Consider the following 17,920-nt stretch of genomic DNA (forward strand, 5'->3'; position numbering starts at 1 on the left):
CTCTTGCACGAATTAACCCTCGCATGTAAGATTTTAAAAATTTTAGATCATTAATTAGTTCTTTGTGTCACACAACAAAATTGGCTTAATATGTCAAATAATGCTTATACGTTTACAATTTTCCTATAATGTAGACCAATAATGTTTCTTTTAGTACTAGCTATTAAATTCGTATTTGGAACTCCATTTGTGGTGGCGTTGGTGGTCTATAAATGGCATCGGCGACATCTATCGATTTACAACTCCATCGAAGAATTCCTAGGAAGACACAACAACCTCGTGCCCATAAAATACTTCTATTTCGACATCAAGAAGATGACTCAAAATTTCAAGACCAAACTCGGCCAGGGAGGCTATGGCTCTGTATTCAAAGGAAAGCTCCGCAGCGATCGTCTCGTGGCCATAACAGCTCAATCCCAATGACCGGCCTTCGATGGGAAGTGTCATAGAAATGCTTGAATCTGAGGATGATGATCTGCCATTTCCACCAAAGCCTTCTTATTGTCCGCAACAAGATAGTTTTGTATCGCAAGATTCCAATTGTGCATCAAACCATTTCCGTACAATCATACATTTTGATGTCGTGTAATGTTTTTCATCTTATGCTGAAGATATATAATATATATATATATATATATATATATATATATATATATATATATATATATATATATATCTTTATCTCTGCTATTTCCGTTGTCTTTAAATTGGAAGATGAATTAGTGTTTTGTGTGTCTGTTTTGCATTAGCTTCTTCTCATCTTCTTAATATAATTAATTTTGCCATGCAGCTCTTTTAAAACTCATTCTCTTGCCTACTGTGAATGACCAAGCTAACTTCGTTTGACTTAGCCAAACTTGTCTTCTGTGCACAAAATAACACGGAAAGTTGAAGAAAAGACAAATATTATTTGTTCCGATATTCTTTGCAGAGCATCAGAGAAAATTGTAAACACAAGTCAATGGAGTAATATATATTTTACATAGACCTATAAACTTGAGGCCTTGTTATAATTTGACCAAGTCAATGGAGTAAGCTTGGTCCCTCTTGTTTTGTCTCGTGTACTTATTCACCGACTTATTTTTCGAAGTGCATATTTTCCTCCAGATTTTATTTTACGTTGTAGGAGGGTTCTCAAGATATCGTTATTGATTGGTTGACTTATCTTATGTCATTTAGAATAAGAGGTGGGAGACTCGCTATAGAGTAGAGATCATGATTCAAGCTAGAGTTTTGTTTAAGTCTTCGCTATGTCATGTTATGTATGTGGTCCTCGATCCTCCTTTGAAATATCAGTGTCATTTTTATTATTTTACTCTCCATACACTTGTCGTGTCCTTATTTTCCATTCAATAACATAGAATTATCAGTCGTCAGTCCATCATCAAGTGATAAAACCACTCTTGCATTATAAGAAATATTGATGTATGATGTGTTTTTTTCCTTCTATTCCGAAGATGGATATTGTATGATATCTATCTCTGTGTTTTTCCTCTCTTTCTCCTTAAATTGGAAGATGAATTGGTGTGTTGTGTCTCTGTTTTTGTTCTTTTCCTCTCATCTTCTTAATATTACTAGTTCTAACAACGCGCGTTGCGCGAGTTAGAAAAATCATGATTGTTTTTAAACAAAATGTGGAAAATAAAAATAAGGAAAATAAAGTAAGGTGAAGATTTTTAATCGTATTAAATTAAATTTAGCAAAATTGTTGTCAATGTTTTTTTTAAAATAACGAAAGGTAGGGAAAAAAACTCTTTCATGATTCAAAGTTTTTCAAAATACTACATGTTTTTTTACCTGTCAAATTTCTTAAAAGTATTATGAGAAAAAAAAAATTTAGTTAAATAACAAGTGAAGTTAAATTTTGATAAAATAAATAAAAAAAAATATAGAGAAATAGAAATTTAAAAAGTTTCTTATATCTATATTAATATAAAATCTACGTATAATATTAATACGACATAGTTTTTCAAATAATATATATATATATATATATATATAAAAACATATACATAATGTATGTTATTAATATAGTACTAGTAATTATGATTATAATATACATAAAAAAATTATACAAAATATATCGATGAGAGATGGAGGGAAAAAAATTATACAAAATATGTTGATTAGGGAGGAAATTTTTTTTTTTAAGGATAAGTGTTGAAAAAAAAAATCAAAAGCCAAGGGTTGGAAAAAAATAAAATAAAATAAATAAAGGACAAGGGCTGAAAAAAAAAAAAAAAATCAAAGGCCAAGTGGCGAAAAAAAAAAAAAAAAAAACCGTCACGTGTCGCCGCCTGGCGGCGCCACGTGGCGGCTCCAGGATGGAAGTTGAAGGAGAGGGGCTCCTTATTAACTATGTTATGGATTTAATTTTGTGCGAGATTTGTGTAAGTGGTTTTTAAAAAACCAGCCAGTAAATGATCTGGTCAACAACTGCTCCTCCCGTTAAAGGCAAGTATTCAATATTTGAATTCGATGAAACTGCAAAAATTTGGTAGCCCGGCCAGCACAAGATATACAACGGTAATTAAAAACACCATTCTCTGATTTTGTGGAACATTTGAAAAAACTTGAGCTGTCTACTTTATGATTTACATAATAAAATGGCGAGTTTGAGAATCCGTGGTTTTTCAAAACTAGGCTCACTAGACAATTATTGGGGTCGTAAACATCGATCTGTCTAGACTTGTAATTAATTTTGGTTACAAAGAATTTTACTGACTCTGGATACAATATGTTAACCGTATGATTCCCGTTGCAAGACAGCTCGAACAAGAACCGCGAGTCCGAAGGAGAATCGGATCGGCGGACCATTTTCACAGCATCTTGATTCTTTGCATTTGTTTTCACCAAGAACCTGAACGAACAAGAAGCCATAAAGAAGACAAATCGATTCTACTGCATCTCTAGTCAAGAGATCTTGGAACCATTCAATGGGCACGGAATTTTCGATGATACCAAGAAAGCAAGAACCTTCACGCGGAGCTGGGAATGCTCTGTCCAATGTCCCAGAATCTAATTTCCCTGAAAATACATTTTATATAAATTTCTTTATTCAACAATGTGAAAAGAAATAATGGCGATTATGAGGTTAGATAAATAATTAAAGCAGGACATACTTGATGGAATACATTTGCTTGCATTCATTTGAGAAGTAAGACTATCAAAAGTCATCGAGCCCCTTTACTCTTACTAGATTTGCTGTTAGTGTGACGCTGAATTGTCATCCTAAGAGCCATTATATCCTCTTCTTCTTCCACCTGATTAGGTTGCATCGAGATCTGAGACTCCTATCCGCAAATTTTTGATGCACAGGAAGATTGATTCGAATACCTCGTCGTAGCTCTTCGGAGCTTCCTGTGTGGAACACAAGAAACTTTGACCGGTGAGACAAAAAGTTCAGAAGAGATCGTTTGGTTCATGTCCAGTATAGATTGACAATTCCGTTTTCGTGTTGCTCATCACTTGCATTGACGATTCAGAGAGGAAATCGTTCCAAAAGAACACCGGTGTTCCCGTTCTCCGGAGGCTGATAATATTTTCTCAGGCCGCCGAGGAAAACAAAAAAAAAATAGACAAGTTTTCCAGTATATATTAGTTGACTAAAATCTGAAATAATAAGAAACGACAACTCAATGAAAAATAAATATAAAAGCAAACGACAATTTAAAACATCATTTGATGCAAAAACGACAAACGACAAGTTACAAACGACATCAAAATCAAAGGAAAAACGATATCACGATAAGCATCAAAGGAAAAGAAAAACGACATCAAAGGCAAACGACAAATGGAAATCGCATAAGCGACAAACAACAAGACAAAAAACGACGACGACAAAAAAATAACTTCAACAGCAAAGAAAAACGACATCATAGATAAACTGTAAACATCAGATTTGTACGAAACGTTCCCAAAGTTTCTCGAGAAAACCTCGGGAGCGATGTAGCCCATCGTCCCTCGAGCTGTGCTCATCGACACCAGACTCTGATCCTTGGAGCAAAGCTTTGCGAGACCGAAATCGGAGATTTTTGGAGTGAAGTTTTGGTCGAGAAGTACATTGTGAGGCTTGATGTCGAAGTGAAGGATTCGTTGGTCGCAACCTTGGTGGAGATACTCGACCCCTTTTGCGATTCCCATTGAAATGTCTTGGAGTTTTTTCCAGCCCAGAAAGCGTTCGGCGTCCGGAGAAGATATGAAGTGTTGGAGCGAGCCGTTGGGCAAGAACTCGTACACGAGAGCTCTTCTAGATCCATCGGCACAATATCCGACCAAGCGAACCACGTTGACATGGTGGATTTGACCGATCGTACCCACTTCGTTTATGAACTCTTCACCGTCGCCTTTAGAGGTGTTTAGCACTTTCACAGCCACGAAAAAGGAATCCGAGAGTTTTCCTTTAAACACCGTTCCATATGCTCCTTCGCCGAGCTTTTCCTTGAACTGCTCTGTGATCAGCTTAATATCATTGTATGAATATCTGCTGGGCCTTTGAGCTTCGTAGTCATTCAGAAATCTCTCCATTTTGCGTTGAATCTCTCTTGCATTTCTGTCAGAGTTATAAACCCGAAATGCTCCAACTAGCACTGCTAAAAGAGTAGCAACGCCGATAGCCACAACGATAGCCTCCCAAGCTGTCAAATTTATAAAGGACAACAGTAAATATTTTTTTTCTTTTCTCATATAATTAAGTTTTTTTTTTCTTTGCATAGCACATAAAAGTAAAATTAACTAATTATATATATCTTTGTAAAAACAAACACAATAGGCATGCTTGTAATAACATAAAAATCAAAAGCAGAGTATTAGATTGTAATATGGGAAAGTAGTCTTACCTTTCACTTTATTAGGGATATAACAGTGGGTCTGTACTTTGGTGGAATTGCCCTTCAGTAAACAAATCCTTCTGTTGGCTTTACAATGACCACAGGTTGGTTCAAGCCAATTTAAACGAAGATTATTTTTGTCATTATAGCTTGATATATCATAGTACGTAGTCGTAGGCATAGGTGTGTTATACATCCTTGTACAATTTAGGGGCAAATAGTAAATCCCTCCGTCGGATCGAACGCCAAGAATTTGGTAGCCCGGGCCAGAAAGACAATATTTATAACCGGAATCCTCTGATGTTGATGAACAATTGAAAAAACTATAGTCTCGTGTTTTACGATTTACATAATAAAATGGCGAGTTCGAGAATCCGTGGATTTTTAGAAGTTGGCCCACTAGACAGTTGTTGGGGTCGTAAACATCGATCTCTCTAGACTTGTAATTAATTTTGCTTACAAAAAAGTTAACCGACTGTGGAAGCTCGATAACCGTGTGAGTGCCGTTGCAGGACAGCTCGAATCCCGGGAATCCGCAGCGATCATTACTTCCCTTGAGTCCGAAGGGAAATCGGATCGGCGGACCATTTTCACCGCATCTTGATCCTTTGCACTTGTTTTCACCGGCTACAACTTCGAAGATGAACAATACCAAGAACGCCAAGAGCTTGTACGACCAACTCATGATAACTGGTTTTGTGTCAACGCAACTAAGTTGCAAAATAAGTTGCACATGGTGAGATGACTTTGAAATATTCAAAGTCAATATCCTTAACAACTCTTACATTACTGAGTCTATTTTCTCAAATATTTATACATTATCAGTCTAAGTAATTACATTTATCATTTAACATTTCGTTTGTTTGACTGGTCAATTCCGACAAAGTGAGTTTGAACCTACAACCTCGTATTGGAAGGGAGTGTGACTAAAAATCACTGCCTTTCATATTTGTAGCTCGAAAACTTTAAGTCGCCAATTTATTATTATTAGTAACTAATTTTTGTCTCAATAAAAACGTCAACTAGTCAAAACTAGTTTTTCAATATATCGACCCCAAAACTCAATACCTACATAGTGAAAACGGATTGATAATAACAATCTTTTCAAACTAAAAGATATCATAATATCTCTATATTTGAAAACCACAAGTTATTGACCACAAGTTGATACTTGGTCCGCATATACCTTATTTAGAAGAAGAAGAAGAAAAAAAACAGGAAAGCTTAAGAATGAAAACACTGTTATGGTTTATCATGTTTTTTTGTCGACTATCGACGCTCGCAACAACCAGTGCACCGTTCCATGGCCAACGATGTCCATCTTCTTCTTGCGGAAGCTTCGCAAACATAACTCATCCTCTTGTGAGAATAACATCTCTACTGCGTTAAGTATAAGACACTATGTGCAGGCAATAAATTACAGAATAGTGGATGCTGATTATCAGAAAGATAACTGTTCTTCTTTCCCTCGTTACCCGTCTGATTGGACCAGCAACTTCAGCAACTACATCGCAGCGAGTGTGATGGTTTTAAAATGCGAAACAAGAGTGAATTCCTCTCTTTATATAGAATTCGCTTCTTATTGCAAACACCATGATTCTAGTAACTCTTATTTTTATTTGGTTGATGCCAAATCAATGAGAGCTTCGGATATGGAATTGCAATGCAGTACAGAGCAGAAAGCTCTGCTGTCATCTGATTGGTTGATCGACAAGAACGCTTCGGATTTTCGCAAACAGATTGCGCTTGGCTTTGAGCTTACCTAGGTTCTGCGTGGCTGCAACACTGGAGATTCCAACAAGATTCGATGTAGTCCTTCAATGTGTAAGATATTCTCGTTAAATTAATTCCATTTCGCCTTACACTATTCTCTTTTACTTAACGGCGTGACATTCGTGTTTCTTGTATCACGCAGATCTCGTTAGTCAGATTTTCGATGTTAGTAAGTACTTGTCTTTTAAATGAAATCCTGTGTTTCGTCTTTGGGAGAGGCAAGACCAATTGCTGGTGTCTTGGCTTCTATCGTCCATGACTGAAGGAGTTTTATCTCGAATGGTGAACTGCGACTCATCAGCGCAGATCTGGAAGACTCTTGAGGTATATTTCGCACAACAAATTAGAGCCAAGGTCTCTCAGTTCAAAACTCAACTGAGGAAAACAAAAAAGATTGATATGACGATGAACGAGTACCTGCTGAAGATCAGGAACCTAGTGGATCTTCTTCTTCTGGTTGGAGAAAATTTCTCAGCAAAAGAGCATGTTGATGTGATTTGTGAGGGATTACCACTACTACAAATTCACATTTCTGGTGCGGAAGGGTATTAGGTGCGACATGTCGCACCTAAATGTCGCACCTAAGCCCATATTCGGTGCGACATGTCGCACCGGATACTCATCCGGGTGACTAAAAATTTCGCTAATGTTTAGTGTTATTCGGTGCGACATTGTCGCACCTAATATGAAATTGGCGCACCTAATACCTTTAGGTGCGACATATAATACCTTTAGGTGCGACAAATGTCGCACGCAATGGGTTTTAAATTTAAAGTTGTCCGCCAAATCCCTCCGAAATTTTTTGGATCTGGGATTTCATATTGGGTGCGACAATGTCGCACCTAATCTGATTATTAGGTGCGACAATGTCGCACCCAATAGTCTTAGGGTTTTTAAACCCGAGCCTCTTCTTCTCTTTCACTCATTCACTCTTCTCTCAACCCGAGCTTCTCTGCAACTCGACCTTGACTCGTCTCTCTCAACCCCACGCCTCGTCTCTCGCGATCCGACTCTCTCTCTGGTACGTCCCCTCTCTCTCTCTCTGTCTCACCGTCTCTCAATCTCACTCTGTCGCTCTCTCTCTCAGCCAGCCCCCCGCCCCGCCCGCGCCCCGCCGGCCGTGACCAGCCTGCCCCGTCCCGCCGCCTGGACCAGCCCCCCGCTCGCTCCGGTACGTCCCCCCCTCTCTCTCTGTCTCACCGTCTCTCAATCTCACTCTGTCTCTCTCTCTCTCTCTCTCAGCCAGCCCCGCTCCCCGCCGACCGTGACCAGCCTCCCCCGCCCCGCCGCCTGCACCAGCCCCCCGCCCCAACCGACGCGTACCCGACCCGAGCCGCGCGCCTCAGCTGAGCCCGACCCCCGCGACGAGGTATGGGTTCCCCTCATTGATGTTTTGGTCTCGGAATTTGTTTTGTTGGCCATGTGGTTTAGGAATTGATTTTGGATTTGATTTTTTTTTTTAAACGTGAGGTTCTTAATGCTTGGGTAAGGATTAAAAATCATGTTTTGATTAGATTGGTTAGAGATTTTGGATTTGTGAGATTTTGGATTGGTGAGGTTAATTCGTTAAGTTTATGTGAAGTTGAATTGGAATGTTTAATTTAGTTTAGTTTTAGATTATCGTAATTATTTGAATTGAAATATTTATGTGATTGTTACTTAGTAATTACGTTAGTTAAGTTGAATTGAAATGTTTAATTTAGTTTAGTTTTAGATTATCGTAATTATTTGAATTGAAATTGAAATGTTTATGTGATTTAATTAGTTAACTTAATTGAAATTGAAATTTTTTAAATTGCACATCGAACACGCTTTGACATTTTGGAACAATTTGAGAAACGGTCCAAGCACGCGCGACTTTGAGGGGGCGCACCGGTTGACTAGAGCATTAGTTTTGCTATTGGCGCCATTCGTTTCGAAGCTACGGACGTTATCTACATGGAACGCTTTTCGAGTCTGTCGGCAACAATTTTTCGGCTCCTTAAAATGTCATTTACTGCACTTAATTCGCGTTTAATGTTTTGTGTTAATTATGTGTTTAATTTCGTGTTTAATTTCGGTTGTTGTCTTTTGGTTTTCCCCAACTGTTGGGTTTCTTTTGTTGTGTATTTAAGGCTGCATTTCAGACTTTGTAAGGCAGACTTGATTAAGAAATATTTCCAGAAATCCAATCTTCGTTATCCCTGTTTGGAATCAGATTTGTATTTTTAATAAAGAATTTTATTTTCATTTCTAATTTACACATGTTGTTAATTAATTTTTATTTAATTATAGATGAATTTTGATTTTATTTTCTAATTTATAATTTTGTGAATTTTTTTAAATTAAAATAACATATTCGGTGCGACATGTCGCACCGAATATAATGGCGGGAAGGGTATTAGGTACGACATTGTCGCACCTGATATGAATATACCCGCCAATTTTAATAAATTTGGCAGGAAAATAGCTTAGGCATTAGGTGCGACATTGTCACACCTGAAAGTGTTGCACCTAAAGGTGTACTTATTAGGTGCGACATGTCGCACCCAATGCCTTTTGCTACGGGTTATCCGGTGCGACGTCGTCGCACCTAATGTCGCACCTAATAAACTTTTAGGTGCGACATATGAAGTATTCGGTGCGACAATCGTCGCACCGGATGACGATTTTTGTCCTAGTGTACCAGATGAATATGAGACGTTCATAGTCTCTACTCTTACAAGGACTGAAGATTTTTCTGTTGATCAAATTGAGGCACTTCTTCTCTCTCAAGAGGCAAGAATTGAGAGGAAGAATGCTGATGTAGATCTGCCTCAACAGAAAAATTCGCCGATGTCTGTGAACTACACGGCGATGAACTCCTTCAACGATCGAAGATGAGGAGGTTCAGGAAGTTATCAAGGTCAGAGACAGCACTTTAATGGAGGAGGTCAATTCCATGGCAATCAACAGAACAGTGGAAGAGGATATGGATTCAATCGTGGTGGTTATCGAGGAGGTCGTGGTCGTAACTCTGTACCTCGAGGATTCCAATCCAACAGACCTTAATGTCAAGTGTGTGAATTCCTCTCTTTATAAAGAAATCGCTTCTTATTGCGAATACAGTCATTCTAGTGACTTTTATTATTACTTGGTTGATGCCAAATCAATGAGAGCTTCGGATATGGAGATGTCTTGCAGTACAGAGCAGAAGGCTCTCGTATCATCTGATTGGTTCAACAAGAATGCTTCGGATATTCGCAATCAGCTTGCCCTTGGCTTTGAGCTTACCTGGGTTCCGAGTCGCTACTACATCACAGACTCCAACGGCATTCGATGTCATTCCTGTAAGATGTTCTTGTTAAAGTAATTCCCATTTCGTTTTGTACTATTCTCACTGACTTTTTAGTTAACGTCGTGTTGTTCATGCCTCTGATATAATGCAGATCTCCTCTCGATAATTTTGGATCTTGGTAAGTACGTTTCCTTTTTAATGAAATCCCGTTTTTTTTTTCTTCATGAAAACTCAATTTAATATGCTCTACTATGCATTCCTCTTCTTTGATTCACTAAGCTAATACCTTCCCTCCGTCTTTTCTATTTTTACAGCTGCCAGTGTACTATATGTCATCGTAACGTATTTCCTCCCTCCAGCCATTTCTGTTCTTGCATCCTTAATGCCTTTTCCTATTGTTAGCAGTAAGAATTTAAGATTGTAGATCATTAATTATTCCTTTTTTGGCTTTGCCAGTTTCAATAAAACGTCCCGCAGTTTCTTTTTAAAAATTATAATACTTGTACGTTTGCCATTTTCCAAAAATGCAGGTTTTGACGTTACGGTAGCCGTTTCTAGATACCTATTTGTAGCTCCATTTGTGATCGCGTTTCTGATCTACAAATGGCGTCGACGACATCTCTCGACGTACAGCTCCATCGAAGAGTTCCTTGAAAGACACAACAACCTCGTGCCCATAAGATATTCCTACACCGATATCAAGAAGATGACTCAGAATTTCAAGACCAAACTCGGCCAGGGAGGCTACGGCTCGGTGTTCAAAGGAAAGCTCCGCAGCGACCGTCTTGTGGCCGTCAAGATTCTCAGCAAGTCAGCCAAAACCAACGGACAAGATTTCATCAGCGAAGTTGCTACGATCGGAAGGATTCATCATGTCAATGTCGTACGGCTTATCGGTTACTGCATCCAGGGCTCAAACCATGCCCTAGTCTACGATTTCATGCCTAACGGCTCTCTTGACAAATTCATTTCCTCTAAACCCGGAAATGAAAGATCAAAGCATGGAGTTATATAAGATCTCGCTGGGAGTGGCACGTGGCATCGAATATCTACACCGAGGGTGTTGCATGCAGATCTTGCATTTCGATATCAAACCTCACAACATCCTTCTCGACGAGGATTTCACTCCGAAGGTTTCTGATTTCGGGTTGGCAAGATTGTGCCCTTTGGAGAACAACTTTGTGTCTATGACGGCCGCGAGAGGAACATTAGGGTACATAGCACCCGAACTGTTTTACAAAAACATCGGTGGAGTGTCTTACAAAGCCGATGTATACAGTTTCGGTATGTTGTTGATGGAGATGGCGAGTCGGAGGAAGAATTTGAATGCCATTGCCGAGAATTCAAGCCAAATATACTATCCTTCTTGGGTGTATGAGCAACTGAGCAGAGGAAAGAACGCAGTGCCTGTGGAGGATGATATATCTGAAGAGGACTCGGAGTGGATAAAGAAGATGATTACAGTGGCATTATGGTGCATACAGCTGAATCCTGATGACCGACCTTCGATGGGAAGAGTCATAGAAATGCTTGAATCTGAGAATGATGACCTGCCGTTTCCGCCAAAGCCTTCTTATTGTCCGCAACAAGATAGTTTTGTACCGCAAGATCCTGAAGGTTCTTTATCAAGTGAAATCACTGTCACAACATCATAAGTACTGATGTCATGTTATATATTTCTCCTTATTATGATGATGAATACTCTGTGATTTACTTTCTCTCTAATTTTGGAAGATGAATAAGTGTTTTGTGTTTGATCAAAAAATAGAAATAAAAAAATAAGTGTTTTGTGCCTCTGTTTTATTTTTCTTCTTCTACTTCTTACAATTCAAGATTAGGTGAGATGTTATAAAAGGTTGGAAACTCTTTGTTCCCGTTAATTCCTGTACTGCTCAATAAATGATTATAAATAAAACTAAAATACACTCTAAAAATAAACTGTGAGCATACCTGAATTTCATGTTTCATGAATAGTTCCAAAACAGATTTCAATACCGATTTGGGGCCGAAAAATAACAATATTCCGATTAAGGGGATTTTGAATAAACCTACACTCCTCCGAACAATTGGCATTATTCTATTTATATTTATTGATACCAAACAACATAGTTTTATATAAGTGTAAAATTCTTTCAATTACATGTATTTATCTTCCATCTTATTCAATCCGTCCATTCAAGTTTTCTTTTCCCCCGCTTTTTTATATATTTTTTTCATTTCTCTTAAAAAAAAAAAAGTTTTCACCACTCCTCTCAAACATCTCCCCTGGAATATTTATTTTCTATAAAACCAAAACGTTTGGGATTGTTACAAGGGAAAAAGGTATATTGCTAGGTGTACTAATATGTTACAAAAAAAACAAAAACCTATATTGCTTGGAGAAAAAGGCATTCAATATCTCATCAAGCTTGTTCTTGTCCCAACCACGGAGGGGTTTTTCTACAAATGGGACAAGAGGCATTTAATCTGAGCCAACCATCGATGCAATCCGAATGGAAGCAATGTTTACACTCGGGTATGGTTTTTAGTGTTTCCTTGGGCCAATACTCCGACAAACATATTGCACAACCGTTGTCGTCGGGCTTGGGAAGCCGTCGGCTCTCTCCCAAAACTATCTTTGGATAAGACTCATCACCACCGCGGTTGTGGGGTCACGGATGAGCTAAGGTCCACGGTTGACCTCCGTTGGTACAACACTACTCATCACCACCGCATATCGGGCGGATCGAGGGATTCCTGGGCCCACAATGAGAATTCTACACTTTACTTATAATTCTTGTACTAAATAAATAACACTACTCATTATAATAGTATGAGAAAATATTTATTGATGAATTTGTTAAATTTGGATCGGCGGGCCATTTTCATAGCATCTTGATTCTTTGCATTTGTTTTCACCAAGAACCGTGAACGAACAAGAAGCCATAAAGAAGACAAATCGATTCTACTGCATCTCTAGTCAAGAGATCTTGGAACCATTCAATTGGCACGGAATTTCCGATGATACTGAGAATGCAAGAACCTTCTCGCGGAGCTGGGAATGCTCTGTCCAATGTCCAGACTTTTTTTTCCCCTGAAAATACATTTTATATAAATTCCTTTATTCAACAATGTGAAAAGTAATAATGGCGATTATGAGGTTAGATAAATAATTAAAGCAGGGCATACTTGATGGAATACATTTGCTTGCATTCATTTGAGAAGTAAGACTATCAAAAGTCATGGAGCCCTTATTCTCTTACTAGATTGCTGTTAGTTTGACGCTGAATTGGCATCCTAAGAGCCATTATGTCCTCTTCTTCTTCCACCTGATTAAATTTTTGATGCACAGGAAGATTGATTCGAATACCTCGTCGTAGCTCTTCGGAGCTTCCTGTGTGGAACACAAGAAACTTTGACCGGTGAGACAAAAAGTTCAGAAGAGATCGTTTGGTTCATGTCGAGGTATAGATTGTCAATTCCGTTTTCGTGTTGCTCATCACTTGCATTGACGATTCAGAGAGGAAATCGTTCCGAAAGAACACCGGTGTTCCCGTTCTCCGGAGGCTGATAATATTTTCTCAGGCCGCCGAGGAAAAAAAAAGACTCAAATTTTCCAGTATATATTAGTTGACTAAAATCTGAAAAAATAAGAAACGACAACTCAACGAAAAATAAATATGAAAGCAAACAATTTAAAACGACATTTAATGCAAAGAAAAAACGACAAACGACAAGCTACAAAACGACATCAAAATCAAAGGAAAAACGACATCACGATAAACATCAAAGGAAAAGAAAAACGACATCAAAGGCAAACGACAAATGAAAATCGCATACGCGACAAACGACAAGACAAAAAACGACGACGACAAAAAAACTTCAACAGCAAATAAAAACGACATCAAAGGTAAATGATTAAAGTAAAACGACATCAATGGTAAACAACAAATTAAAAACGACAGTTACGACAAACGACGATAAAAAACAACACCAATGACAAACGACCTTAAAAACTTTTGTGAAGGAGAAAAAAATAATCAACGTTCTTAAAAAAAAAAAAAAAATCAACGTTTGGGTATTTATGACTTGATCTTTTTAGTTGAATACATTAGGTTTTAATTAAATTAAAATATTAACAGCTATTATATCTTCCGATCCGGGCCAATGTTGTTCGTCTTCTTCATGTAAGCATTGTCAGCATAACCTATCTTCTGCGACTCAAAAGCAACCCAAAACATTATAGGGATCCAATATACGAGCTTTCTTGCGAGAAAAACGACTCTATACTATTTTACTCTGGTACCATTAGATTCAATGTCGAGGCAATTAATTACAATAATTACACAATAAAAATTGTTTATCGGTTACTTCAGCATTGGCAGGACTATCGGCATTTGAAATCTCTCTCAATGACTAGTACTGTGATGGTTTTAAAACCCAAAAAAAAAAAAAAAAAAAAAAGTGAATTCCTATGGTTATACAGATCCTTATTGCAACAACCATCATAATAGTAATGGTTTTAAAACAGGTTTGTGCTCGTTAACCTTTGATGAACGCTTTAATCCATGGTATTGAGAAGAAAAAAAAAATTTGTAACTCTTTGGTTTGTGCTCGTTAACCTTTGGTTTCAATGAACGATTGGTTATTCAGGTTTGTTTTTCTAAACGATTCAGATCTACATAAATAACATAATAGTAATGTTGACTTTTGAGATATAGTTCGGACTTTGGAGCCCAAACAAATATAGGGAAGCTAAAAGGAAAATATTGGAACTCCAAGCTGAATAACCAAGCTAACTCTGTTTGAGTTAGTCAAACTGTCCTATTGTTTCACAATATACAAGGATATTAAATTTCACAAAAACTAGATTAAACCATTACAGATCATATGCACATAAAACAAACTAATTATTCTAATTCAGCTATGGCTTCTAGTTCTAAATTCCTGATTCGCCTTTTAGGCTTGTTATCAACTGTAGTTTTTGTTGAACCGGCGGCAATGAAAGGGTTCGGTGGTGTGCTCAACAAGGCATCTCCTCCTTGAAGCATATGAACCACATTTTTCATGGAAGGACGGTTTGCCGGGTCCCACTGAATGCACCACAGCCCCACGATCGCCAATCTCTTCGCTATCGCACAATCTTCCTCTTCTCGGATGCTGATACGAAAATCGTCTCCTTCTTCTAGAAGATTGTAGATCCATTCCGGATAGTAAATCTGAGTCTTGTCGTTCTCGTCGCTGGTCCTCCTTCCTCCGACCATCTCGAGCAACACCATTCCGAAACTGTAAACGTCAGATTTGTACGAAACGTTCCCAAAGTTTCTCGAGAAAACCTCGGGAGCGATGTAGCCCATCGTCCCTCGAGCCGTGCTCATCGACACCAGACTCTGATCCTTGGAGCAAAGCTTTGCGAGACCGAAATCAGAGATTTTTGGAGTGAAGTTTTGGTCGAGAAGTACATTGTGAGGCTTGATGTCGAAGTGAAGGATTCGTTGGTCGCAACCTTGGTGGAGATACTCGACCCCTTTTGCGATTCCCATTGAAATGTCTTGGAGTTTTTTCCAGCCGAGAAAGCGTTCGGCGTCCGGAGAAGATATGAAGTGTTGGAGAGAGCCGTTAGGCAAGAACTCGTAGACGAGAGCTCTTCTAGATCCATCGGCACAATATCCGACCAAGCGAACCACGTTGACATGGTGGATTTGACCGATCGTACCCACTTCGTTTATGAACTCTTCACCGTCGCCTTTAGAGGTGTTTAGCACTTTCACGGCCACGAAAAAGGAATCCGAGAGTTTTCCTTTAAACACCGTTCCATATGCTCCTTCGCCGAGCTTTTCCTTGAACTGCTCTGTGATCAGCTTAATATCATTTGTTGAAGTCAGCACCAACACGTCAGCAAACTAACTTTATCTTCTTATCCGACGTGGCGCACAGATAATGCAGGAAGCAGCTTGAACGGCTGAGATTGTTCTGCGGTGTCTATATATGTTAGCGTTTGGAATAGCAGTTAGTTAGTTGAAATCGTTTTCTCTTGTACACTCTAATCGTTTGCGATCTGAAATCAGGGTTGGGATAATTGGGAAACACTGGGAACAAACACTTGGGAAACACGATCTGGAATTTGGGATTAATTCAGGGATTGATCGAGTTGATTTACTGGGTTTGAGTGATTCTCTTGTACTCTGGGTTTTGTGAGCGTTTTGAGGGTGTATTGTGATTATCTGATATAGTGCAAACTGAACTACCGGTTGAGGAGTTCCGGGGACGTAAGCGAAAGCTGAACCTCGTAAACAAATCTTGTGTTCTTAGTTTCTTTGATTGCTTGCATCGCACGAAATCTGTTCGCTCGTTTGCGTGAGTTCAATCTAACATCATTGTATGAATATCTGCTGGGCTTTTGAGCTTCGTAGTCATTCAGAAATCTCTCCATTTTGCATTGAATCTCTCTTGCATTTCTGTCAGAGTTATAAACCCGAAATGCTACAACTAGCACTGCTAAGAGAGTAGCAACGCCGACAGCTGCAACGATAGCCTCCCAAGCTGTCAAATTTATAAAACACAACAATAAATATATTTTTTCTTTTCTCACATAATTAAGATTTTTTTCTTTCAAGGAAAATTAACTAATTATAGATATCTTTGTAAAAAAAACACAATAGACATGCTTGTAATAACATAAAAATCAAAGCAGAGTATTAGATTGTAATATGGGAAAGTAGTCTTACCTTTCACTTTATTAGATTGTAATATGGGTTCAATGTGATGATGATATTATGATTATGAAGTAGATCTTGGCATGTTGCCATTCATGATCAATGTTGGGCCAACTTCTAATAAGGCCCATTTGGTTCCCCTGCCAGCCAGGCTGCTCGGTAAAACAACTAAAACCCAAACTCTCGCTTTTTCTCGTTCGTCTTAGATTTTTATTTAAATTTGGGTACTTGAGCATATAGTTATAAGAAACTAGTAAACTAAGTAAGGTCTAGTCTAGCAAACTATTAATAATTGGAGAAATTATATGTAGTATTATTTTTTAAAAACCAATCGCAAGACTAATATGGTTAAAACATTTATCACGATAATATTTTTTTTAAGTTGTAATTAATAACTTTTCTTGATATTTACATAATTTTTTATTTTTTTTTATTGTATTGGACTTAATTTAAATTTTGTATATTGTTTACAATATTAGGTCAAGCGACTATATAGCCAAATAGAACTTAAGCTTTTGTAAAATAGCCATAGTTTGTCAACTATAAGCAAACTAGTCATAGTAAGATTAATCTAGGTTGGATTAAATTTAATCCCAACGAACTATAAAGACATAATTTAAGGTTTATGACGGCTGAATTAAAATTAATCGAGGCAGGATTAAATTTAATGACAATCTGGAAATCGAGGATCTGAAGCAGAACCGAAACATCTCCTTCTTCGGCGACGCGATTCTTGCGTCCTCGACGCTCGCGATGTTCCCGATCGCTCCGACGGCGGCGGCGAAACCGGATCGCTGCGGGAGAAGACTCGACGGTCTTAGGGCGTCTTCTTCAAAGACGATTCTCCGAGCAACGTCGTCACCGGAGGCGGCGATGACGGAGACGGCGAGGGCGGCGAGATCGCGGAGGGAGTGGTGGTCGAGGAGGACGAAGCCGATTCCGCCGATGAGGACGAAGTCGATTCCCCCGGCGGCGAGAGTGAAGCCGATTCCGTCGATGAGGACGAAGCCAATTCAATCATCTGGTTAAAGTTTTTGAAAGATGGCTATTTTACCAAACAAATGAAATTATGGCTATTTCGCAAAAGCAATAATTTGAGATTGGCTAGTTCATACCATTTTTCCTATTATATAATTGAAAAAAATAATAATCTAACGGTTTTAAAAAAAATTACTATTTACGGTAATTTTATCGGACTAGTGTTTTGTGCATATGATTAACTGTGCGAATAAACACATAAATGTAAGGTTCGAGGAATTCCAGTACCACCAACTAGTACTAGCAAGCCAACAAAAAAAAAAAGTATAACATGGAGAAAATGAATTGTTGCGAATCCGCATCCATTTTATGTATGGTAAAGCATGACA

General features: G+C 38.3%; 3 protein-coding genes and 1 pseudogene across 3 annotated transcripts; 2 read left to right on the forward strand and 2 right to left on the reverse strand.

Annotated features, from left to right (window-relative positions):
- Nucleotides 1–258: 258 nt before the first annotated feature.
- On the reverse strand, nucleotides 259–5,514 carry LOC149380318 (rust resistance kinase Lr10-like). The gene is made up of 7 exons (XM_089604127.1): nucleotides 4,839–5,514; nucleotides 3,853–4,637; nucleotides 3,337–3,360; nucleotides 3,191–3,293; nucleotides 2,931–3,027; nucleotides 2,726–2,860; nucleotides 259–475 (listed from the first exon to the last, which is right to left on the reverse strand). The coding sequence occupies exons 1-7, from the start codon at nucleotides 5,512–5,514 to the stop codon at nucleotides 259–261; spliced, it is 2,037 nt and encodes a 678-aa protein (XP_089460253.1).
- A 628-nt stretch (nucleotides 5,515–6,142) lies between these two features.
- On the forward strand, nucleotides 6,143–6,595 carry LOC149380319 (uncharacterized). Its single transcript, XM_089604128.1, has one exon. The coding sequence runs from the start codon at nucleotides 6,143–6,145 to the stop codon at nucleotides 6,593–6,595; it is 453 nt and encodes a 150-aa protein (XP_089460254.1).
- Nucleotides 6,596–9,655: 3,060 nt separating this feature from the next.
- LOC149380320 (rust resistance kinase Lr10-like) lies at nucleotides 9,656–11,654 on the forward strand (annotated as a pseudogene).
- Nucleotides 11,655–14,557: 2,903 nt separating this feature from the next.
- Nucleotides 14,558–16,270, reverse strand: LOC149380321 (rust resistance kinase Lr10-like). Its single transcript, XM_089604130.1, has 2 exons — nucleotides 16,211–16,270; nucleotides 14,558–15,740 (listed from the first exon to the last, which is right to left on the reverse strand). Exons 1-2 carry the CDS (start codon nucleotides 16,268–16,270, stop codon nucleotides 14,748–14,750), a joined length of 1,053 nt encoding a protein of 350 aa, XP_089460256.1. The 3' UTR covers nucleotides 14,558–14,747.
- Nucleotides 16,271–17,920: the final 1,650 nt, after the last annotated feature.

Source organism: Urtica dioica, chromosome 12 (assembly GCF_054948205.1).
Source record: "Urtica dioica subsp. dioica isolate 48M chromosome 12, U.dioica_male_clone48M_v1_H2, whole genome shotgun sequence".
Taxonomy (NCBI): domain Eukaryota; kingdom Viridiplantae; phylum Streptophyta; class Magnoliopsida; order Rosales; family Urticaceae; genus Urtica; species Urtica dioica.

What these genes read in the sequence shown, in the direction of transcription:
- LOC149380321 (XM_089604130.1), bottom strand. Translation starts at nt 16,270, where the DNA reads ATGGAGAGATTTCTGAATGACTACGAAGCTCAAAAGCCCAGCAGATAT. An exon ending in GCAGATATTCATACAATGAT is followed by an intron (nt 15,741 to 16,210) that starts GTTAGATTGAAC and finishes AGATAAAGTTAG; the next exon opens with TTTGCTGACGTGTTGGTGCT.
- LOC149380319 (XM_089604128.1), top strand. Translation starts at nt 6,143, where the DNA reads ATGTCCATCTTCTTCTTGCGGAAGCTTCGCAAACATAACTCATCCTCT.
- LOC149380318 (XM_089604127.1), bottom strand. Translation starts at nt 5,514, where the DNA reads ATGAGTTGGTCGTACAAGCTCTTGGCGTTCTTGGTATTGTTCATCTTC. An exon ending in TATCCCTAATAAAGTGAAAG is followed by an intron (nt 4,638 to 4,838) that starts GTAAGACTACTT and finishes TAAATTTGACAG; the next exon opens with CTTGGGAGGCTATCGTTGTG. An exon ending in CTCCGAAGAGCTACGACGAG is followed by an intron (nt 3,294 to 3,336) that starts GTATTCGAATCA and finishes ATTTGCGGATAG; the next exon opens with GAGTCTCAGATCTCGATGCA.